General features: G+C 34.1%; 1 protein-coding gene across 14 annotated transcripts in view; it reads left to right on the forward strand.

Moving 5' to 3' along the window:
• LOC145259886 (signal transducer and activator of transcription 5B-like) overlaps positions 1–26,754 on the forward strand; it is a 347,875-nt gene that overhangs the window by 312,655 nt on the left and 8,466 nt on the right. For all 14 annotated transcript variants that reach the window (XM_080117775.1, XM_080117776.1, XM_080117774.1 and 11 more), the window contains 5 exons: positions 5,676–5,734; positions 9,994–10,088; positions 13,163–13,296; positions 13,823–13,978; positions 26,087–26,150. In XM_080117775.1, coding sequence (XP_079973901.1) covers positions 5,676–5,734; positions 9,994–10,088; positions 13,163–13,296; positions 13,823–13,978; positions 26,087–26,150 — 508 coding nt within the window. The remainder of the gene's footprint in view (positions 1–5,675; positions 5,735–9,993; positions 10,089–13,162; positions 13,297–13,822; positions 13,979–26,086; positions 26,151–26,754) is intronic.

Genomic DNA, 26,754 nt, shown 5'->3' on the forward strand with positions numbered 1-26,754 from the left:
AGGGAATTCCAAAGGATAGCTGTTCAAGGAAAGAAATCTGAGAACCTCTACAATAAAGAGATGGAATCTTGCTGACTGACAGGTGTATTTTCATAGAATGGCATCAGTGCAACATGCTCATCGTCACTACCTTGATACCTCCTGGTAATACACTTTCCAACTTCTTTTCAAGAACTGCACACTGGTGAAACGTTTTTCCTCCTACCTTGGTTTTGACAATAGGCATCTTCTGTCTTTACAATAATCATTTTTCGTTCTTGTTAGTGCCTTTCATCTGATGGCTTCACATCTGCAATGATTTTCATTAAAATAATCCCAGAAGACAGAACTTAACTGTGTGTTACTTTATCAAGGAAATAAGATATGGTATTTTTCTATGAAGCCAAAAGATAATGTTTATTTAGAAATGAAAATACTCTTTTGCATTCATTAAGATATAACTTTTCTCTCAATAGAATCTCTTTTCCAAATTTCAGAAGAATTAATTCAGTGGTTTGGAAGTTCACTTTAAATTAAAGAAAAATTGAATGCCCACGAGACACCATCCCTAGGTATCTTGGTCTCTCTGTATAGGGATTTGTTAGAAATCGCGATGTGAGGATACTTCCAATTAGAAGTAAATCCTGACCAAATATTAACAAAAATGGTGTGGTGTCTCCTGAAGCCATAAAGCTTGTCCCTCAGATTGTGGATCGGGACACATCCTGTATTAATAGCAGACAGCTTTTGATAATAAATAAAAAGCCATTGACAATGAGGAATCCTGTGTAAAGGTATAAAGAAAAATATAAACATACGGACAGGTCAACATCCAGGATAAAAAGGGCACCTCAACCAGGCAGAAAAAGGCAAACAATGGTGTAAACCTTCTAGTCTCTGGAAGTGTCACTCTAGCCATGACAGAAGCCAACCAGCCTTGATAACAATGATCCTGGTCCTCTAGCTCAATTATTTTTAGCAGCCAAAAATGAGTTTTAAAAGCCCAGTCATGTACTGTTGCTGAAATGAAACTTGTTCCATACAACACACCCTTCACAGACTGAACCAGATTTCTTATGCTGCAAGACTTTACATTGTTAGAAAAACGGTCCCTAAATTTCAAAAAATAAAACAATGGGAATCTTTAGCGAAAAATCAAAACACCACACAGGAACAAGAGCTCTAAAATCAGTTAAAAGTTTGCAAAAAATAATTGTCTGAGAACAAACAATTGATGCTTGGCTATTCTACCGAAGTTTAATAAATGACACAATGATAGGAGAAAAACTGCATGAAAAGCAAGAGCTGAAGGATTGTTTGTTCAATGAATGTTTTTAATGGAGAGTAGACAATGCATTGTGGATGCGTTATCGGCAGCTCCTGTTATTCTTGCTTCTCTTTATTTGTCCCTCAGTACTCATTTTTTTAATGAGTGATTTTTCTGAAAAAGGGGAAAGCTGTATTCTAGGTTGGCAGTATGTTGCGTGAACAGCCGCTAGAGATGTTGGAAATTTTCTGTTTCTATGTCTATCCTTGTTGCCATGTCACTAGTAAGGGTGCTGGAGGTAAACGTTTTATCTGGGCTGACATTATCCGCCTGATAGTCAGGGACCTGAACCTTGGATTAACCACTAAGGAGGCTGTCCTATCAGCAGGTGCAAAGTACTGGAGCTGCTGTATTGCCATTTGGTGAATGGATTCTGGACCATGCAGTAGCTTCTGATGAGGCCTCTCGATGCCATATTAGTGGGTAATTGTTACAGCTTTACCTTTTCATGTTCTACAAAAAAATATTCCGTCATTTCTATTTCTCTCTCTGCCCTGCTTCAAGCAAGTCAGTCGACCTAGTCCACAATTCCCAAAACTCCATCATGAAAAGTTTCAATAAAAAATACACGATTAAACCCGGATCTCCAACTTCTAACGTAGACCCCCACTACCATGTCTCCTTCTCGAACATCAGGGGTCTACGTTCTAACTTTCCAGAGGTTGAAACCCAATTACAGGAGACTAAACCAGACATATTCTTTCTAAGTGAAACTGGCATTGGACAGACCATTTCCTCAGATGAGTTCGTAATTAAAGGATACTCTAATTTAACTTCCAAATCTGACCCCCAAGATCGCCATGGGCATGGAATATGTGCCTATATAAAAGATGGCTTTCCATGTGGTAGGAACATCTCCAGAGAAGATCCTAACTTACCCTATATGTGCTTCCGGGTTGCACTTGCTCAAACTACTGCATTTATATTTACTATCGCCCCCACAACAGCGGAGTTACTATCTTTAAAAGCATATCTAAGAAAATTGACAACATCCTATCTGCTTATCCTTCAGTTAATATTCATGTCTGTGGAGACTTTAATGTTCACAATGTTGAATGATTAACTCACTACAACAAGACCGATTATGAGGGGAGGTTCTGTCATGATTTCTCCATTGCTTATGACCTCACTCAGATTGTTCACGAACCCACCCGTGTTCCCGATACTGACGGCCAGTATGCAAGTCTCCTAGACCTTTTTCTTACAACTTGCCCTGAACTGTGTTCAGCTTCCATTCTGTCTCCACTTGGATCTTCCGACCACTCTGTTGTATCAGTTAAGATAAAAATGAAATGCAATTAAGTCCTCAGATGTACCTCTCCATTGTACAGTATATAGATACTCTATGGCTGACTGGGATAGCTTCTGTACATTTACCTCTGTGTTCCATGTTTAAAAAGAATGTGTCCTCTATAGTATCAGACCTGATAGAATGGTTAATTGTAGTTATAGACCGCTTCATACCCTTAAGAAAATTCTAGCAAAAACCTAACAGCCAGCCATGGTTCTCTCCAGAATGTGCTGCTGCCATTGCACACAGAAATCACTTTTTCCATTGCTGCCAATGTAATAGATGTACTGATACTAAAGCCGATTTCAGGACTGCCAGCAACCACTGTAAAAGAGTAATAAAGGACGCAAGAGAGTTGTATGCTCAATCTGTAAAGTCCAAAGTAGCTGCACAGTGGCTTGGTTGCCACCAGTTTTGGCAAATAGTAAACAGGGCTCTGAACAGAAGCATGTGCTCTATCCCAACCATCATCAATGGAACTGAGGTAACTTCATCAGCATCAGAAAAAGCCAAACTCTTTGCCAAGACCTTTGCAGCTAATTCTGCCCTTTGCGACCAAGGCCGCCAACCTCCAATATTTCCTCCTGTATCAGAAAACACACTATGTGATATACAAATATCTGTACATGATGTTACCAAGCTAATTAAAAACCTTGATTCCAGTAAAGCAACTGGCCCAGACGGTATTCCAATTATAGTATTCAAAAGACTTCAACCAGAACTAGCGCCCATCCTTACAAAAGTGTTTAAACGTTGTCTTAAGAAGAATTGCTTCCCATCACCCTGGAAAATTTCATTAGTATGCCCTGTATTTAAGAATTCAGGTGATTGCTCATCTCCCTCTCAGTATAGGCCAATAAGTCTCCTGTGCGTCATGAGTAAGTTGCTGGAATTTGTGTTAAATTGAGAATCAACCATCTAAGCAAAAATAACCTTCTTAGTGACATGCAATATGGTTTCCATTCTGCTAGATCTACAGCAGATGTGCTTGCAGTTATAGGATTAGCGAATCTCCTGATGGAGGCTTCCTTTCTAGGGCAATTGCTCTTGACATATCAAAGGCTTTTGATAGTGTATGGCATAAAGGTTTACTTCACAAGATCTCCAGCTACGGTATAGCTGGAAATGTCTTCTCAATTATTAAATCATTTCTCTCTGATAGGTTCATAAGAGTAGTAGTTGATGGGCAGAAATCAGAAGCTCTCAGTATTAATGCTGGAGTCCCTCAGGGGTCCATCCTGGGCCCAACTCTCTTCCTGATCTACATTAATGATCTTCCAAATCACATCCTTATATCATTTGTAGACATTTATGCTGATGACACTATTATCTATGGTAGCACATCTAAGACCGTAAACGACCAAGTTCTCTCTGATTCTCTCTCCTCTGATTTTGAGCATGTGGTACAATGGAAAAAAAGTGGCTGATTACTTTTAATGCATCTAAAACCAAGCTTTTATCTTTACATCATCAATGCTCTGATCCCCATCTGGCATCAATTGAAATAAATGGCTCTCGTCTTGAGGAGGCCTCATGTTTTGACAAGCTTCTTGGCTTGACTTTTACTCCTGATCTTAATTGGAACACATACATTAAATCCGTTGCCAAGGTAGTTGGAAAAATGATGAGATCATTCTATCGATCCAGTAATATCTCACTGCTGATGCAATTCTCTATCTATATAAGAGCCAGGTACGTCCAAGAATGGAGTACTGTTGCCACATCTGGGCAGGAGCTGCTAGAAAGAACTTATCCTGCCTTGAGAGAGTTCAAAATAGACTTCGTAGCCGCGTAGGGGATGCCCTTTTCCTTGCAACCTCTTTCTCACAGAAGAAATGTTGCAAGTTTGTCTCTGCTTTATTGTTATTTTCATCGCAAGTGCTCGGCTGAGCTCCAATCTATGACCCTTCCCCTCCCCCCCTCGCCAAACTTTCACAAGAAACACCCGTCTAGCAGAAATCACTATCAATAATTTCCCACCACTCTTTATCTGTGCCTAAACCTAAACGTAGATTCCATGAGCAAAGCTTCTTTATTAGAACTGCACGCCTATGAAATTGTCTTCCGTTTTCATGCTTTCCGGCTGACTACAATATGGTTGTCTTCAAGTCTAACGTAAACAAGCTTTTGATGTGCCATTCCATATAAGTTAACAAATTTACCAAATTTCCATTACTAATGATTATTATATTCTCCAATTTCTACTGTACATTCTTTAACCCTTATCCTCTAGTGGCCTTTTGGTCTTGATAAGTGGTGATGCCTATGTAAAAAAAAAAAGAAAAAAAAAAAGGTTGAATGGATCCAAGCAACGAAAACAAACCTGAAATGTCGGAACCATATATAGCAGTTGGCATGATAAAACAAAAATGGAATTGATTCTAAAATTATAAAAAGGTTAGCATCGACAACCTACTCAATTTCTGGCTTAAGCAACTAACAGCAGTTCATAGTTATTATAGCAGTTGGTTCACCGGACAATTACGGGATGGAGAAGTTATGCCAGCATAGTTGTTAAAACGTGACACAAGCCTCATACTGAAAACGAGTGAAACACATTGCCATATCAAGACCCATCTGCTGCCTCACTACTCCTTAGAAGCTTTTCACTGGTTTGGTTGCAGTCAGCATCTATCAACATCTCTCCTCTGGAGCATACTTAGAAAAAATACAAGCAGGGTGCAGGAGGAGGTGTTTAGTCAATAAGACCATCCTTAAGGACTATAAAAAAAGGTAAAGCAACCTAAGTATGGCATGGATTGATTACCAAAAAGGTATATGATATTGTGCCCCAAATGATTTATATAAAATCTATCCAGTAATCAAAGAGACGAAATGCACATATAAAAATGTGGTAAACAACCATGATATTAAGCCACACTAATGGAACTATTTCTCTTTGCGGATTGTTTCAGCTCAGGTAATTATGCTAATTTCTTATTAGCCCAATTCCATTACACCAGTGTTTGCTTCAGATTTATTTTTCTTACTCTACTAAAACTATCAGAACTTTTTCAGCCATCTGTTCTTTCCCTAATTTCATTGTTAAAAGTTCCTTTTCAAAATGTTTATTTTCAGATGGAACCATTGACGACGATTTTTCTGAGCATTGCGTCACTTGGAATCAGTTTTCTAAGGTATGCCTTCTGCCATTCATAATGAGTGAAATTAGAGTATTGAAGTCACATTATTTTTATTTTCTATTATTTCTATTTTATTGATTAGTTCTTAAAATAAAAAAAATCAATGGTGTAAACAAAAACTAATTTGTAAGTTCATTATTAAAAAGGGATTTAATTTTTTCTTTCTCAGTCATGTTAATCTTTAGCTGATCATTAAAAAGAAAATGAGTGAATTACTTTATGGCTATTTGTAATATAAAAAAATGTAACTTTAAAAATATTTATAAAGCATAGCTTCGAAAATTTTAAGTATTTTAATACAGCAGGATTTTCTAAGAATTTTAAAGACTATATATACTGATTAAATTTCAAAATATACTGATAAAATTTCAAAATATCACAATCACAATTATTAGCAAAGAAACCAAAATAACATTCAATAAAACAAATTAAAGCAACATTTCCTCAAGAGCATTATAATTTTACAAAAATTTAGTTCAGTTTATAATTTCATAACCAAACAAGACTAATAATTAAAATTATTTTTCAAGATCCTGTATTAAAAATGTCATTTAACAGAAATAAAAAAAAAAACATAGTAAAAGAAAATGATTCACAAAATGAAAGAGAAAAGAATACGATAATAAAAATGTCTTAGTTGAAATTATCTCATACTGTAAAGTATTATAATAGAAATTATTATATAAAATAATTTAATAACGAAATGAATCTTAAAATTATAAATATTATCTTTTGTTAATGGTAAAAATTTAATTCAACAATGTCATATATGAGGACATTTAAATAAGATACTTACATCAATGCAGTTGCAAATATATGGAATTTGAATTTGAAAAAATTACACCTTCAAACATGTTTTCAGTTTATTCCATTCAAAAATATACAGGATAGCATCAAATTAAGAATATACATGATATCATCAAATTAAGAATATACATGATATCATCAAATTAAGAATATACATGATATCATCAAATTAAGAATATACATGATATGATCAAATTAAGAATATACATGATATCATCAAATTAAGAATATACATGATATCATCAAATTAAGAATATACATGATATCATCAAATTAAGAATATACATGATATCATCAAATTAAGAATATACATGATATCATCGAATTAAAAAACAACATGATACCATCAAATTAAGAAAATACAGAATACAATCTAATGAGGAATATACATTATACCATCAAATTCAGTATATACATGAGACCATCAAATAAAGAGTACTTATACAGTTTAGTGACGACATTAAAAAATGGAAATATTGAAAAAAAATTTTATTGTACGTACCTGTTATAGACTGAAGTTCTCCGAAAAAAAATTTCACTTCATTTGATCAAGTAGTTTTTTTTTTTACAACGAAAAACAATTATTTATCACGGCTACGTCAACGTGGCCATTTTGGAAATGTTATTACAGCGCCCAGGAGTTCCCCAAGGGCAGGTAACTGCCGTACGTAGGAGAATACCTCCATTTTAGGCCAATCTAGACCTTTTTTTTTTTTTCCACCAAAATGAGAACATTTTTTTTTTGCAAAGACAGATGCCATTTTTGGGGTGTTTTTTTTTTTTTTTAAATTTGTAACAGAAGAAAATAAAAAGAATAAAATATTAGAAAAATTAGATATATGTAACCGAAATTTTCGAATTTAAAATTTTGTTCTTTTTTTCTGTACTTTAACCTAAATAAAAAAAAAAAAATTATTTATTAAACTTTAATTAAACTTGGAAATACAATTAAAAATTAAATTAAGGCTAAACTGGATACATTTCAGCTATATAAAGAATATACATGATACCATCGAATAAGGAATATACATGATACCATCGAATAAAGAATATACATGATACCATCGAATAAAGAATATACATGATACCATCGAATAAAGAATATACATGATACCATCAAATAAAAAATATACATGATACCATCAAATAAAAAATATGCATGATACCATCAAATAAAGAATATACATGATACCATCAAATAAAAAATATACATGATACCATCAAATAAAAAATATACATGATACCATCAAATAAAGAATATACATCATACCATCAAATAAAAAATATACATCATACCATCAAATAAAGAATATACATGATACCATCAAATAAAAAATATACATGATACCATCAAATAAAAAATATACATGATACCATCAAATAAAAAATATACATCATACCATCAAATAAAGAATATACATGATACTATCAAATAAAAATATACATGATACCATCAAATAAAAAATATACATCATACCATCAAATAAAGAATATACATGATACCATCAAATAAAAAATATACATCATACCATCAAATAAAAAATATACATGATACAATCGAATAAAGAATATACATGATACCATCAAATAAAGAATATACATGATACCATCAAATAAAAAATATACATCATACCATCAAATAAAGAATATACATCATACCATCAAATAAAAAATATACATGATACCATCAAATAAAAAATATACATCATACCATCAAATAAAGAATATACATGATACAATCGAATAAAGAATATACATGATACCATCAAATAAAGAATATACATGATACCATCAAATAAAGAATATACATGATACCATCAAATAAAAAATATACATCATACCATCAAATAAAGAATATACATGATACAATCGGATAAAGAATATACATGATACCACCAAATAAAAATATACATGATACCATCAAATAAAAAATATACATCATACCATCAAATAAAGAATATACATGATACCATCAAATAAAGAATGTACATGATACCATAAAATAAAAAATATACATCATACTATCAAATAAAGAATATACATGATACCATCAAATAAAAAATATACATCATACCATCAAATAAAAAATATACATGATACAATCGAATAAAGAATATACATGATACCATCAAATAAAGAATATACATGATACCATCAAATAAAAAATATACATCATACCATCAAATAAAGAATATACATAATACAATCGAATAAAGAATATACATGATACCATCAAATAAAGAATATACATGATACCATCAAATAAAAAATATACATCATACCATCAAATAAAGAATATACATGATACAATCGAATAAAGAATATACATGATACCATCGAATAAAGAATATACATGATACCATCAAATAAAAAATATACATCATACCATCAAATAAAAAATATACATCATACCATCAAATAAAAAATATACATGATACCATCAAATAAAAAATATACATGATACCATCAAATAAAAAATATACATCATACCATCAAATAAAAAATATACATCATACCATCAAATAAAAATATACATGATACTATCAATTTAAAAGTAGACATGATACCACCAAATTTAGTATAAACATGATACCATTACATTAAAATAGCAGCATGATACCATCACGTAAAGAATATACATTATATATGTCAAATTAAGAATATATATGATACCATCAAATTAAAAAATACTTGATATCATCAAATTGAGGATATACATGGTACCATCAATTTAAGAATATATATGATACCATAAAATTGAGAATATACATCATATCAAATAAGTATATACATGATATGATCAAATAAAAAATAAAGATAATACCATCAAGTCTTGCACCCATCACAGACTCCCTGCCTTCTTTGAATCTCTTAGTCTATTCAAAAATTGATGCTCGATTCGTACAAGATAGTCCAAAAGCAGTCTGAGGCATTCCATACATTTCCGTAGCATTTTTTTCAAAATTGAAAACAGAATTTCATTACATATCGTTCTTCTAAAATGTCCTTACATCCAGATTGCATTTTTGACAATCAGGTTTTAGTAGGGTGTATTTCAATTCCTGCTGTAGCTGTTCATTCATAAAATGATAATTAATTGTTTGTACAAAAAAGTCTGGAAATTTATTGAAAGCATCGCGTATAAAGTATTGTTTTCGTAAGATTTTCAAAGTTAAATTTGTCTTGCTATTGTTTGATAATTAGATCATTAATTGGACCAAATTGTTATAAAATTTTATTGTCTATTTATTTTAATCTCTATCAAATAATTGGCTGTACATAGCTTCCAAAGCTTTCAATACATTTAATACATCTATTAATGGAAATTATAATGAGAATCTTTCAGTAATTAATTTATTGTCAATAAATTAAATAAGTTTACATAATAATTTTTTTAATTGTTGATTGAAAATAAAATACACAATTTTTATCTTTCATTTTTGCAGGAGAATATGAAGAAGAAAAACTTTACATTCTGGGAATGGTTTCATGCCATCGTGAAACTTACAAAAGAACAATTACTTGATTTGTACAAAGACAAGTAAGAAATTTTTTAAAATCCTTGTATTGTGATGGTCAGGCACATTCAAATTAATATATATAATATTGCTTGTATTTTATTATATATATGTATTTTTTATGTATGATATAGCTTGTATTTTATTGAAAGATTTGATCTTTCTTAACCATTATGTAAAAAAACATCTTTAAAAAAAAAAAAATGAAATAAAACGATTTTGTAGACATATGTTAATCAAAGTTTGCGTAAAAACAAACAACTGTTTTTTTTCCCCATTTTTTTAGAAAATGTTTCTTAAATTGCTGCCATTTTGACTTATAGTTTGTATATGAATTTAGAGTAGCAGACGAGAATTTCGATATGGGCGTTTGAGATGGCGGCGACTAGGAATCTCCAGCACGAATGTGGGTTGTGGTTACGCCACACAATTGTGGACTGGAAGAATTTCCTGCAAGATATATGCCCGGATTACTTTCTCAGGAATCCCTGGCAGATAGGAGGCCCAGGCCATACGATCGAAATCGACGAGTCTGTCTTCAACCGCCGGAAACACAACGTTGGCAGATGTCTAACACAAGTCTGGGTCTTCAGTGAGTACGGCAACCCTGCCGAAAAGGAGGTTTTTTTTTTGGTTAACGTACCAAATAGGAATGTCAAAACCCTCCTTCCACTAATAAGAAAATACATTCTGCCGGGGATCACGGTCGTATCAGACTGTTGGAGGGCTTACAGCAAAGTGGGAGGAGAGGAGAGGAGGGGTATCACCATTTAACGGTGAACCACAGCCTTAATTTTGTAGATCCCGTCGTAACACAGACAACAATAAATCATGTGCAGAGCGGATGTGGAAGGAAGCAAAGCAGCGCAATAAATGAGAATGCGGAACCAACCAGGATCTTTTGGACACATATCGTTTAGAGTTTATGTGGAGACAAAAGTTTGGTAGGCAGCCGTTTGACTTCATATTAACCCACATTGCCGAAAGCTACCCTGTTAGTAAGGAGCTTCCTATCACATTCGCTATCTCATCTTCGTCTACTTTGTCATCTGATGCCCTCCAAAAGTCTGAGGAAAATACATCCTCCTGAGAAACTATGTTCCTGGCAAAACAAACAAACAAAAAAATCTTGCAGGAATTCTGGTTTAAAAAAAAACAACAAAAATTTTTTACTTGTTCCTGGCAAAAAAACACAAAAACACCTGGTTAAAAAAAAAAAAAAATTTGTTCCTTTCCTTTTTCTTACGATTTTTTTCTCATTTTTTATGTAAATAGTTGGAAAAAAAAACGTTTCATAAAAAACAATTACTTACAATTAATTGTTTAAAAAAATATTCTACAAATATCATTTTTGTTGGTTATTTTACATAAATAGTTGAAAAAAAAGTTTCATTAAAAAAAAATAATAATTACTAACAATTATTTGTTTACAAAAAATGTTTCATATGTATTTATTTTGCAAACATAAAACAATTTCAAACAATAATACTAATAATAAAAAAACATAAATGAACAGTAGCTTTTTGCTTTTTATTTATTTTTGGATGTTTCTACATTTACAATTTCATTTTACAGTTGTAGCGTTATTTTCATTTTATTGGCAACACTGTTTTATCCGGCTGTTGACGTCATGCGGCGGACAAAGCCGAGCAAATGCTGAGTTACGTCTGGTTCATTAAATGCACAAGTACCAGGAAAGGTGTGCGCAGAATAGCAAACTACGAAGAAAAAAATGTGATAAGGATGAAAAAAGATAAAGACCCATCAGAGATAGATAAGTTTGGAAATCAATTTCTGAAAGGCATCCAACACATGCCAGCATGTAAATCAATGTTAAACCAAATCTGATCAATCTCTGATGTTGTTGAGCCAAATTTTGAGTTTTGACTTCTGTCTGTCATAATATTAATGAAGAATCTGTTCTCATCCTCATTATTGTCAAGTAAATTCTAGAGTGATTGTCAAATTAATGATTGTGTGACAAGTTATTAACAAAAACAAGTAGTACAGGAAAACTCAAGTTCTGGATGCTTTGTGAATCTTATTTTAATTTATTTATAATGATGTGTCCCTTTTAAGACATGTTACCATCTGTCATATAAAGGTTAATTGTCTGTGTGTGTGTGTATGTTTGTATGGTCTACTAAAAGTAAAAACTACAAAACAAAGATCCACAAAGTTGGTATATTCTTGATCAGTGTTGCCCTGGATGAATAATATCGAAAACTTTAAAAAGATTTATTCTCTGAGGGTTAACTGAGCCAGATTTTGTCAGAGTAGGGGTGAGGAGCAGTTTTTCACTGTGATTATGTACTTATATATAAAAAAAATACTGAATAATTCCAGAAGGAATCTATTTTATAAATGCATGTGTGTATGTTCAGCTAGATACTTTTTTATGGTGGGGTTAAAGAAACACCACTTTTTTATAAATTGTAGAAGTTACATGTTGATAAACAATTTTCTTTTGTGCACTTTTCCACTCTTCCATGCAAAGTGATACATTATCCAATCCGAATAGTTTGGATGAATTTCTGCTGCTGAACTGTTGTTACACTTTGTATTATTTGGATTCTATTGTTTTCGTCTTGAGTGTCACTTTCACAATGCTTCAGTCAATCTAGCCTCTAATCTTGTTGAACTCAGGAATGTTTCTGTAGGACTCTGGAATCTACATGGAATTTTGAATGGAATTAAATAAAGCGTTCCATTCAAAATTCTGTCCAGATTCCCACTTTTTTAGAATCGGATAAAAACATTAAATTGAATGTACATGCAATGTTCTTGCGCCCAAAAAAAAAACCGTTATACATGCAGGACATTTAGATGTAAAACCCAAACACTTGGCTGATTGCATATGCTATGGTGTTCTTCTTAATTTATTTCAAAACTCCATTCGTGGTCCCTTGCTGTATGTTGGTGAACTGATATATGAATAAAAGTTAAATTGTGAATAAAAATTTTGCCTTCATAATCAAACTAATGTGACCCCTTTTCCCTTTGTCAAATTAGCTCTACAAAGTATCTTTTCTTTTTTGTACCAACTTTCAAACAATTCTTTCCATTTATTAATGGTAAAACTTTCATTGAATTTTAGTTGCATTGCTGGCTTCATTGGCAAACAACAAGCCCAACAAATGTTGTTGCAAAAAAAACAAGGCACATTCCTGCTGCGTTTCAGTGATAACCAAATTGGAGGCATCACCATTGCCTGGTTAGGCACTAATGAAGGTTAGTTCTTTAGTTAAAGAGAACCTCTTTTTTTTTCTTAAAATCTAAAAACAATCATATATCAACATTTCTAAGGTTAACTGCATCCCAGTCTTCCTTGTACATATTAGTGTTGTGGACCAGAAAGGGTTCAGAAAAAAGACAAAATCAAAAATAAGAGTTGAGGGTGAAAGAAATACAAAAAATTTAACAATAAAAGAAATGAATATTTCTGTACAAGAATCACAAAAAATGTAATATATTGGTTTCTTCTACAGAAATATATACTTTGAGGTTCATTATTTGTGTTCATTATAGAATGTAGTTTGTAGTTTTGTCTGGATATCATGTTTTTATGATCTTCAAAACAAAAGCGAAAAATGATTAAAATGAAATAAAAAAATATCTTTTTGTTAAGATTTGGTAAAGCATAAAATAAATCAGCTTGATTTTCAATTTTTTTGTTTATTGTACAAAGTTCCCCCTTCCCTGTAACAGGTACGCCACCTAAATTTTCTCTACATTATTCTCTCTCTCTTCCTTTTAGGCAGTCCATTTGTTTGGAACTTGTGTCCGTATGATTTGAACAAGCTGAAAATCCGTTCTCTTGCGCAGCGAATCCATGATTTGAATGATTTATTATATCTTTACCCAGATTCATTGAAGACAGAGATATTTAATAAATATCTTGAAAAAGAAACAGGTGGGTCAAAATTACTCATTGCCCTTCTTATGAAATGATGATAAAGCAATGTTTAAAAGCAATAATGCATGATTAATAATCATTAATAAGAGATAACTTTGTGTATTTCTCATAGTAATGGAGATGGAGATTTTTTTTTAAAAATTGGCTGATTTTTTTAAGCAAATTTCGAGGTTTTCATATCAATCCCTTTTTTTTTTTTTTTCCTGCTGTTGGATCACTTTACAAAATCATCCAATATTAGAAATCATAATTTTTGGATTCCTCATCCAAAAATCTGTAGAAAATGTTTGGACGAATATTTTTAATGGGTAACTTTTAACAAAAGGTTTGGTAAAGTCTACATTTAAGTCATTTTTTTTGTTCCACTGCCAAAATGGATTTTGGGCAGAGGGTTTTTATGAATATGGGAAAAATATTGATCTGTATAATGTCTTATTTAAAGTTTAAAGGTGTTATCTGCTAAAATAATGTCCTAGTTAAAGGTTAAAGGTGTTATCTGCTAAAATAATGTCCTAGTTAAAGGTTAAAGGTGTTATCTGCTAAAATAATGTCCTAGTTAAAGGTTAAAGGCGTTATCTGCTAAAATAAAACTTATATAAACAGTCAAAATTGCTTTTCTGTATTATTTTGGCACAACACGTGATTTTCACCAATGTTTAAGACTGGGAATATTTAAGAATTATTAATTCCATCTATATCATCTTTAATGAACTATGGCATTATATTTATTATTCCAGTGATTTCAAGCTGTTATCTTCATTTATACAATGCTTTAGTTGACCTTGTAGTATGTTTTAATATCTTGCAAAACTATATATGCATACTGTTGTTTAAAGTTAGCAGAAGGAAAGGAGAAAAAGAAAGAGAAAAACAGATCAAACAGGCGAGGTTGGCCGAAAGAGAGAGACAAATCCAGATGGTGCCCATAGTTTTAAAAGGTGTGCTCTGGTGGAAGTCACGCGAAATCACACAAAATCACACGGGAGACATGTATAAAAGAAGTTGATAGGTTAGGTCGGGGCGAGACAGACAGATGAAGATTGGTGACAGTGGTGATCTCGAACCCAGCGATTGTTGTCTTGCAAAGACAAATTCTTTTTTCTTTTTTTATTTCTTTAATTTTGTTTCCTAAACCAGAAACACTTCAAGCTATTTTGGCGATGGCTACTGGCCTGAATGATTAAGCTGTTCAGTGGCGAAGGCGATGTGGTAGCTTGGTTAAAGAAAGTTGACCTAGTTTCAAAGCTCCAAAAGATTGGCGACATTGCCACAGTGATACTGATATAGGAGTAAGAAAAGGATTTTGAATGAGAAGTGGACAGATGGATCGAGGAAGGAATACTGTTGCCATGGACAAATGACGTTGAATCGGGAATCTTGCCATTAATGGCCATTCTGCAACCAAGAAAAGAAAAGGTCACACCAGTACTAGATTTCCAAGAATTAAACAGACACGTCGAGTGTCATACTGGGGTGATGCTATAGATATATGCAGTGAGACCATCAGAGAATGGAGGCAAATAAACGGTGCCTCTAAGTTGGTCGATCTAAAATCTGCCTATTTGCAACTCAGCTTGCCAAGAAACTCTGGAAGTACCAGTTGGTCAGATATAAAGGCAGAACCTACTGCCTTACTAGGGTGAGGTTCGCGCTGAACTCAGCACCCAAGATCATGTCATCCATTCTAAGGAAGATTCTAGAAAAAATGGGGAAGAGAGATGGCGCCGTGAGCTCATATATTGATGACATCCTCGTGAATGAAACTCTGGTGACAGTAGGGGTGGTCGTGGTTCACTTGGAGAAGTTTGGGTTGGTCACCAAAGTACCGGAAAAATTGGATGGAGGAGCGGCTTTGGGACTAAAGCTGAAACGAAATGCGTCGGATGGCCTGGAATTTCGAAGGGGAAACGAGATTCCACAAATGAAAGAGCTCAACAAGCGGGAGCTTTTTTCAATATGCGGTAGGTAGATCGGGCATTACCCCATTGCCGGCTGGCTAAGATCAGCATGCAGCTACATCAAGAGGCATGTTGAAGGTAGAGGAAGGGATGACAGAGTGGGAGGAAGAACGACCGCCTTAATTGAAGAGGTCCTGAAAAAAGTGGAAAAGCAAGACCCAGTTTGGGGAACGTGGAACGTGCCGCAAACACTGGATGGAGTCGTGTGGTGTGATGCAAGCAGTATTGCAACAGGGGTTGTCTTGGAAGTGGGTGGAGTGGTTACGGAGGATGCGACCTGGCTACGGAAGAAGGATGATGTTAGCCACATTAGTGTAGAATTGGATGCAGTTACCAAAGGAGTTAATCTGGCATTAAAATGGGGACTACGCAACATCTGTGTGAAAACAGACTCTGTCATTGTGTTTCCTTGGCTGAAATCGATGATTTCACATGACAAAAGGATAAGAACGAAAGGCGCAGCAGAGATGCTAGTGAAGCGCAGGCTCGGGATGCTGGCTGAGCTGATGCAGAAGTTTTCTTTGAAGTTGCGCATAATTATGGTTGCCTCTGAGAAGAACAAAGCGGATGCTCTCACAAGAGTGAGAAAAAGCTGGCTTGTGCCAACAAAAGAGCATATTGCTGAAGTGACTCATCTGGAGTTCTGGGGTGCGAGAGTTACACAATCTGCACCATATGGGGGCAGAGAGGACATTGTACCTGGTGAGAAAAGTTGATCCGAGTGTCTCAAAGGAACAAGTGGTCAGGACTTGTGACAAGTGTCAGTCAATTGACCCTGTTCCAAGGACACATGAAGCTGGAGAACTAGGTGTGACTGGGACCTGAGAAAGATTCGCAGTTGATATCACCCATTACAGGTGATGATGATCGACTGTGGCCCCGGGCGCTTTGCCCTATAGGAAAAGGCTGCGAGGTAAAACGGGTAGTGAAATAGCAGCAGCCCTTGACATGGTGTTTCTGGAGTGCGGTCCGGTGGAAGAGCTTCTAACCGACAATGGTACTGCTTTTAGATCGGCAGCAGTTGCGGATGTGCTAAAAAAATGAAATAGCCATGCACTCATCCCCGGTGGGCTTTCCTGAGGCCACAATCCTAATTGGAGAAAGGTCAGCTGATGGTCTACTTGTGATGCATGTCTGAAGCTCCGCATAACCTCTTGTTTAGCTCCCCCTTACCGAAACTCTTAAAAATAAATATGACGACAGTACAATCTAAAAATAAGCTTAAACCAGGATTAGGGACAAACAAATTCAACTTGCCTCCTCCCTTGAGGCTCTCATTCACAAATATCCGTGGGCTTAGAACTAACTTAGCTGATGTTGAAGCATTTCTCTTAACAAATACCCCGGATATCTTAGCACTAAGTGAGACTAACCTACACTCCTCCATTCCCTCTAACCACTTTAACATGCCTGGATATCTCCCACTCTGCCGTAAGGACTCTGACAGACATATGCACGGACTTGGAGTTTGCATTCGTAATACCCTTCCCTTGACTAGAGAAACAAACCTAGAAACAGATGATCAAGCCTTTATGTGCTTTAGACTAAACGTGCAACACAGTATTAGCTACTATTATTTTCTCTACCGCTCTCCCTCGACTCAGGACTGCTCCATAATAAACAAAGTATCTGACAGCATAGACACGGCACTGTCCCTCGACACTAGCGCACAAATACATGTGTTTGGTGACTTTAATGTCCACCACAAAAACTGGCTTGGATTCTCTACTCACACAGATGCAGCGGGCAGCACAACCCATAGCTTCGCTATATCTCACTCCCTATCACAAATTGTTACGTTTCCAACCCGTTTCCCTGACCAGGAAGAACAACACGCATCACTTCTAGATCTGTTTTTGACCACAGTTCCCGATGACTGCTTAGCGAAGGCCCACAACCCACTTGGGAACGCTGACCATGCAGTGATAATGGTTGAAATCCCCCTAAACTCTAGACCCAAAACTGAAGAGCCAGTGCTCAAAACAACGAGATATTATAATAAGGCTGACTGGGAAGCCATCAGGGAACTAATTAGAGATGCTCCATGGAAAAATATTTTCTCTCTCCCTGCTGAACAATGTGCAAACGAGACCACTGACTGGTTCAAAACTGCAATCGAAGCGCATGTTCCCATGCGGAAATTTTATAGTAAGCCCCACTCTCCCCAATGGTTTACGTCGACTTGTGCAACTGCCATTACTCAAAAGCAGCATGCATACCGTAGGTTTAACCGACATAAGTCCAGTTCAAACAGACTGAAGTATATAGAAGCTAGAAATAACGTTAAGAAAGAAATAGCGACAGCTAAGAGAGAATTTACGGAAACCACTAAAAAGCGCATCGAAGCACAAAAACTAGGAACTCGAGACTTCTGGAAAATCTACAACAGTGTAGTAAATAATGGGCAATCAACAATTCCCCCACTAACCAACAATCACGAGGTTGTCTCCTCAGCAACCGACAAGGCTAACATGCTTGCCAGTCGGTTTGCCTCAAACTCCACACTGGACCCTTCCAACCACCCCCTACCTGACTTTCCTATGCGGACAGACGCCACACTAGACGATCTGAAAACCACCCCTGCTCAGGTGCATGCTATCATAAAAAACCTTGACACCTCAAAAGCATGTGGACCCGATCTTATCCCAGCTGTGCTATTAAAAAAGTGCTCAGCCGAAGTAGCTCCAGTTCTCTTCAAACTCTACAACAAATGTCTTAATGAAGCTTGCTTTCCTGGCTGTTGGAAAACTGCTTCTGTTGTACCAGTATTCAAGAATTCTGGCGAAAGGACAGACCCATCAAATTATCGCCCCATTAGCCTCCTCCCACTTTTTGCCAAAATATTTGAGACCATAATTAACCATGCTCTAGTCCATCATCTTACAGATGCTAAACTACTGACTGACAAACAATATGGATTTAGACAAGCCCGTTCCACAGCAGACATCCTCACCGTGATCTCTGAACGTATATACCAATCACTGGACAAAGCGGGGGAAGGCAGAGCGGTAGCTCTAGATATATCTAAGGCTTTTGACAGGGTATGGCATGAGGGTCTCCTCAGTAAAATCAGATCATACGGTATCACTGGTAGAATACTTAACATAATTAAATCCTTCTTAGATAAGAGAAAAATCCAGGTAGTCCTCGACGGTCGCACATCTAAACAATATGATATAAATGCGGGAGTTCCCCAGGGTTCTATCCTTGGACCTCTATTGTTCCTGATATTCATAAATGACCTCCCCGACAACATTGCCTCTGAGATGGGTATATATGCTGATGACACTACACTCTATGGCAGACACGACAGGAAGACGAATGAACACATTTCTAAAGAAATGGCAGAAACACTAGAGGAAGACCTCCAATCTGTAGTGGAATGGGGACAAAAGTGGTTGGTCGCGTTCAATGCTGCCAAGACTAAACTAGTTTCATTCAATAATTACAAGAAACCCTCTCTACCACCAATAGCAATGGCCAACGACTCTTTATCTGAGAGTCCATCTTTCAAACTCCTTGGCCTAACGTTCACAGGAAACATGAGTTGGAACAATTACATTGAAGGCATTGCCAGGGCCGCTGCAAGAAAGGTAGGCTCTCTCTACCGTGCTAGAAAACTATTAACACCCGAAAGTATCCTGTACCTCTATAAGGCCACCATTCGCCCATGTATGGAGTATTGCTGCCACATCTGGGCTGGTGCATCTGCTACTAGTCTCTCGCTCCTTGACAAGGTTCAAAAGAGAGTCGCAAACCTGATAGGCCCTGAACTGGCATCTAAGCTTCAGCCTCTGTCCCATCGCCGAAATGTTGCATCCCTCTGCCTTTTCTACAAGTATTTTAGTGGTGAATGCTCTGATGAACTACAATCACTTGTGCCCCCACGACGCGAGCACCCTCGACAAACCCGACAGGCTACTAGATCCCACCCCCACACTGTAGAGGTCCCTAGATGTAAAAGATCTTTCTACTCCAATAGTTTCTCCCCCAGAACCGCAAGACTCTGGAATTCCATTCCAGGTCCCTGTTTCTCCAACAGTACTGACGTGCAGAAGTTCAAGTGTAACGTGAACCGACACCTTGCTGCCCAAATCCCTACATAGTACCCCAGTAGTTGTTGCCCCTGATAGTAGCCCCCTACACCAAAGTGGCAATTTGCCTTGTTTGGGGTGAAAATGTAATAAAAAAAAAAAAAAAAAAAAAATTCTTTAGAGCTGCCTATAGACCCAGTGGCAACGGGATTGTAGAAAGAAACCACTGGACAATAAAGGCAGTGCCAGAGAGAGGGAGCACCTTGCCTGAGCAAGCTGTCTACTGGTACAATATGTCGCCTAAATCGGGGCAACAGCAAGGGACACTTCCACACCTGTCAATATTCAAATACTCATGGAGGCATCCTAGGGTTAAGCCGGCAAGCAGTGAGACGGAGACAGCAGGGACTATCAAACTCGGTGATGAAGTATGGGTGAAGCTTCCAGGGGCACGATGCACCACACAGTGGAGCAAAGGACGCATAGCTGGGAATAATACTAGCAGCAACATTGCGGTAGATGGAGTACCGAGACATATTTTTGATATCAGGCCAGTGGAAAGTGATGTGCAGCGGGAGAATGGCAAAACACCTCAGAGACCAAGTAGGGAAAGATGCCCGCCACAGTGGATGAGGAATTATGAAATGTGATCCAGAGATCAGGAAGGCATGTTGGTTAAAGTTAGCAGAAAGAAAGGAGAAAAAAGAAAGGGAAAAACAGATCAAACGAACAGAAGTCTTACCGCGTGTGTGTTGGGCGAGGTTGGGCGAAAGAGAGAGAGAAATCAAGATGGCACCCATAGTTTTAAAAGGTGTGCTCTTGTGGAAGTCATGCAAAATCACACAAAATCACACGGGAGACATGTATAAAAGGAGTTGACAGGTTAGGTCAGGGCGAGGCAGACAGCCAGACAAAGGTTGGTGACAGTGGTGATTTCGAACCCGGTAGTTGTTGGCTTGCAAAGATGAATTCGTTTTTCTTTTTTTTTTCTTTAATTTTATTGTCCTAAACCAGGAACACTTCACATACCCAAAATGTTTTTGGCATATTAAAAACAAATTTAGTTTGAGTTAGCTATTAAACTAATTCAGACAACAAAAATCTGTCTCAGTCTGTAAAATCCACAAGACTTCTATTCACACATTTGAGTTTTGTATTTTTTGTTTTACGATACATTTTTTGTCTTTTTGTTTGCATGTGGAAGTGAATTTAGTATGTTTTTATTTGCATGCATATGTGGAAGTGAATTTAGTATGTTTTCATTTGTATGCATATGTGGAAGTGAATTTAGTATATTTTTATTTGCATGCATATGTGGAAGTGAATTTAGTATATTTTTATTTGCATGCATATGTGGAAGTTAATTTAGTATGTTTTCATTTGTATGCATATGTGGAAGTGAATTTAGTATATTTTTATTTGCATGCATATGTGGAAGTGAATTTAGTATATTTTTATTTGCATGCATATGTGGAAGTGAATTTAGTATATTTTTATTTGCATGCATATGTGGAAGTGAATTTAGTATATTTTTATTTGCGTGCATATGTGGAAGTGAATTTAGTATATTTTTATTTGCATGCATATGTGGAAGTGAATTTAGTATATTTTTATTTGAATGCATATGTGGAAGTGAATTTAGTATATTTTTATTTGCATGCATATGTGGAAGTGAATTTAGTATGTTTTCATTTGCATGCATATGTGGAAGTGAATTTAGTATATTTTTATTTGCATGCATATGTGGAAGTGAATTTAGTATATTTTTATTTGCATGCATATGTGGAAGTGAATTTAGTATATTTTTATTTGCATGCATATGTGGAAGTGAATTTAGTATATTTTTATTTGCATGCATATGTGGAAGTGAATTTAGTATATTTTTATTTGCATGCATATGTGGAAGTGAATTTAGTATGTTTTCATTTGCATGCATATGTGGAAGTGAATTTAGTATATTTTTATTTGCATGCATATGTGGAAGTGAATTTAGTATATTTTTATTTGCATGCATATGTGGAAGTGAATTTAGTATGTTTTCATTTGCATGCATATGTGGAAGTGAATTTAGTATATTTTTATTTGCATGCATATGTGGAAGTGAATTTAGTATATTTTTATTTGCATGCATATGTGGAAGTGAATTTAGTATATTTTTATTTGCATGCATATGTGGAAGTGAATTTAGTATATTTTTATTTGCGTGCATATGTGGAAGTGAATTTAGTATATTTTTATTTGCATGCATATGTGGAAGTGAATTTAGTATATTTTTATTTGAATGCATATGTGGAAGTGAATTTAGTATATTTTTATTTGCATGCATATGTGGAAGTGAATTTAGTATGTTTTCATTTGCATGCATATGTGGAAGTGAATTTAGTATATTTTTATTTGCATGCATATGTGGAAGTGAATTTAGTATATTTTTATTTGCATGCATATGTGGAAGTGAATTTAGTATATTTTTATTTGCATGCATATGTGGAAGTGAATTTAGTATATTTTTATTTGCATGCATATGTGGAAGTGAATTTAGTATATTTTTATTTGCATGCATATGTGGAAGTGAATTTAGTATGTTTTCATTTGCATGCATATGTGGAAGTGAATTTAGTATGTTTTCATTTGTATGCATATGTGGAAGTGAATTTAGTATATTTTTATTTGCATGCATATGTGGAAGTGAATTTAGTATATTTTTATTTGCATGCATATGTGGAAGTGAATTTAGTATGTTTTCATTTGTATGCATATGTGGAAGTGAATTTAGTATATTTTTATTTGCATGCATATGTGGAAGTGAATTTAGTATATTTTTATTTGCATGCATATGTGGAAGTGAATTTTGTATATTTTTATTTGCATGCATATGTGGAAGTGAATTTAGTATATTTTTATTTGCATGCATATGTGGAAGTGAATTTAGTATATTTTTATTTGCATGCATATGTGGAAGTGAATTTAGTATATTTTTATTTGAATGCATATGTGGAAGTGAATTTAGTATAATTTTATTTGCATGCATATGTGGAAGTGAATTTAGTATGTTTTCATTTGCATGCATATGTGGAAGTGAATTTAGTATATTTTTATTTGCATGCATATGTGGAAGTGAATTTAGTATATTTTTATTTGCATGCATATGTGGAAGTGAATTTAGTATATTTTTATTTGCATGCATATGTGGAAGTGAATTTAGTATATTTTTATTTGCATGCATATGTGGAAGTGAATTTAGTATATTTTTATTTGCATGCATATGTGGAAGTGAATTTAGTATGTTTTCATTTGCATGCATATGTGGAAGTGAATTTAGTATATTTTTATTTGCATGCATATGTGGAAGTTAATTTAGTATATTTTTATTTGCATGCATATGTGGAAGTGAACTTAGTATATTTTTATTTGCATGCATATGTGGAAGTGAATTTAGTATATTTTTATTTGCATGCATATGTGGAAGTGAATTTAGTATATTTTTATTTGCATGCATATGTGGAAGTGAATTTAGTATATTTTTATTTGCGTGCATATGTGGAAGTGAATTTAGTATGTTTTAATTTGAATGCATATGTGGAAGTGAATTTAGTATATTTTTATTTGCATGCATATGTGGAAGTGAATTTAGTATATTTTTATTTGCATGCATATGTGGAAGTGAATTTAGTATATTTTCATTTGCATGCATATGTGGAAGTGAATTTAGTATATTTTTATTTGCATGCATATGTGGAAGTGAATTCAGTATATTTTTATTTGCATGCATATGTGGAAGTGAATTTAGTATATTTTTATTTGCATGCATATGTGGAAGTGAATTTAGTATATTTTTATTTGAATGCATATGTGGAAGTGAATTTAGTATGTTTTCATTTGCATGCATATGTGGAAGTGAATTTAGTATATTTTTATTTGCATGCATATGTGGAAGTGAATTTAGTATATTTTTATTTGCATGCATATGTGGAAGTGAATTTAGTATATTTTTATTTGCATGCATATGTGGAAGTGAATTAAGTATGTTTTCATTTGCATGCATATGTGGAAGTGAATTTAGTATGTTTTTATTTGCATGCATATGTGGAAGTGAATTTAGTATATTTTTATTTGCATGCATATGTGGAAGTGAATTTAGTATATTTTTATTTGCATGCATATGTGGAAGTGAATTTAGTATATTTTTATTTGCATGCATATGTGGAAGTGAATTTAGTATATTTTTATTTGCATGCATATGTGGAAGTGAATTTAGTATATTTTTATTTGCATGCATATGTGGAAGTGAATTTAGTATATTTTTATTTGCATGCATATGTGGAACTGAATTTATTATATTTTTATTTGCATGCATATGTGGAAGTGAATTTAGTATATTTTTATTTGCATGCATATGTGGAAGTGAATTTAGTATATTTTTATTTGCATGCATATGTGGAAGTGAATTTAGTATATTTTTATTTGCATGCATATGTGGAAGTGAATTTAGTATATTTTTATTTGCATGCATATGTGGAAGTGAATTTAGTATATTTTTATTTGCATGCATATGTGGAAGTGAATTTAGTATATTTTTATTTGAATGCATATGTGGAAGTGAATTTAGTATATTTTTATTTGCATGCATATGTGGAAGTGAATTTAGTATATTTTTATTTGCATGCATATGTGGAAGTGAATTTAGTATGTTTTTATTTGCATGCATATGTGGAAGTGAATTTAGTATGTTTTCATTTGCATGCATATGTGGAAGTGAATTTAGTATATTTTTATTTGCATGCATATGTGGAAGTGAATTTAGTATATTTTTATTTGAATGCATATGTGGAAGTGAATTTAGTATATTTTTATTTGCATGCATATGTGGAAGTGAATTTAGTATATTTTTATTTGCATGCATATGTGGAAGTGAATTTAGTATGTTTTCATTTGCATGCATATGTGGAAGTGAATTTAGTATGTTTTCATTTGCATGCATATGTGGAAGTGAATTTAGTATGTTTTTATTTGCATGCATATGTGGAAGTGAATTTAGTATATCTTTATTTGCATGCATATGTGGAAGTGAATTTAGTATATTTTTATTTGCATGCATATGTGGAAGTGAATTTAGTATATTTTTATTTGCATGCATATGTGGAAGTGAATTTAGTATATTTTTATTTGCATGCATATGTGGAAGTGAATTTAGCATCAGTTTCATTACATGTTAGGAAATGTATGTTTTTTTCTTTGGTTGAACTGGGTGCTATTTCATAGTATGATATGTTTTGTCTGAAAGTGAGTTTCTAGTTATTAATCTTTTAAAATTAATTTTGTCTCTATTTTAGATCCACTATTTTGTGCAAAAGATTTAATATATTATTAGATCTATCACAAACATATATTTCAAAATATTTGACCAATTCACAGATTATATATATTCCAGCAGTTGTGGCCAGATGTGTATATTCGAGAAAATGTAGTCAATAATATTCACAGTTGTATATTTCAAAACATGGGGCCAAGATTATTCACAGGTATATCGTCTTGCACATGTGGCCAAGAATATTAACAGGTATATATTCCAGCAGATTTAGTCCAGCATATTCACAGGTCTATATTCCAGATGTGGCCAAGAATATTCACAGGTCTATATTCCAAAAAATATAACCAGAAGTTTCACAAGTTACCTATATTCCAGAAAATGTGGCCAGAATATTCACAGCTAATTATTTCACATGTAGCCAAGAATATTTACAATTATATATTTCAGATCATGTCATCAAAAATATTTATTGGCATATGTAGTCTAATAGATATGGCTGATAATATTCCTAAATATGTATTTCAAAATATGTGGCAAGAATATTAACAGGTACATATTCTAATAGATATAGCCAAGAATATTCACAGGTATATATTCCAGAATCCATTTTGTGACTCTTTTCTTTTGATAAATTTTTAGAAGTGTCTTTGTATCTGTGGAAAAGATTTTGTCTTTGTCACACTTCAATTTAAAATTTTTGCACTTAGATGATTGAACGGATGTTTCTTTGAAATTGATCCATTCTCTTTTTATCCTATATTCTTTTTTACAATGTTTTAAAAGAATTGTTGAATTTCTTTTTCAGATAAACAAGACAAAATGCTGGCCCATGGTTATGTACCAACAATGCTGAAGGATCATATTCAAGGGTGAGCAATTCTCATGATCAATTTGACCATTAAAATGTGCATTTCGGCCAACACCATTTCCTCACTTAAAACATAACACTCAGGCTGAGTAGACATGCAAGGCTACATTATATGGCAGCCAATAAAAAAAGACTGAGAATCTCAGAATTAGACTCAGTAATAATAATAACAACTATTGAATTTATTATCTAAAAACATCCTATTTTTGTGTACATATGAAACTAATCTGAAAAAAAAGAGTAATAACTTTTTCAAGTTATGTAAAAAAATATATTGATAGTCCTTGTCATTCAGGTTATCAGAGATGCAGATGAGTATCTGAACAACACTGAAACTAAGTTAAACATTCAGTTAGCTATCGATATTTTCCTGATTTCTTTCTATTATATTGAACCAGTTGCCAAAGTGAGAGAGAGAGAGAGAGAGAGAGAGAAAGAGAGGCAGGTGGGTTGTGGAAGAAGTATTGAAAACGTCATTTAAGATGATAAAGAGAGATAAAAATATATGGTAGTTATACAAACATGCAATATCAGTATATGTAAATAATCTTTGCATACAAAACAAATGATCTGGTTAGACAAGTGGCCAAGAGACGTAGGCTGTG

The sequence above is a fragment of the Euprymna scolopes genome, chromosome 35 (assembly GCF_053919585.1).
Source record: "Euprymna scolopes isolate OS-2025 chromosome 35, ASM5391958v1, whole genome shotgun sequence".
In the NCBI taxonomy this organism is placed as follows: domain Eukaryota; kingdom Metazoa; phylum Mollusca; class Cephalopoda; order Sepiida; family Sepiolidae; genus Euprymna; species Euprymna scolopes.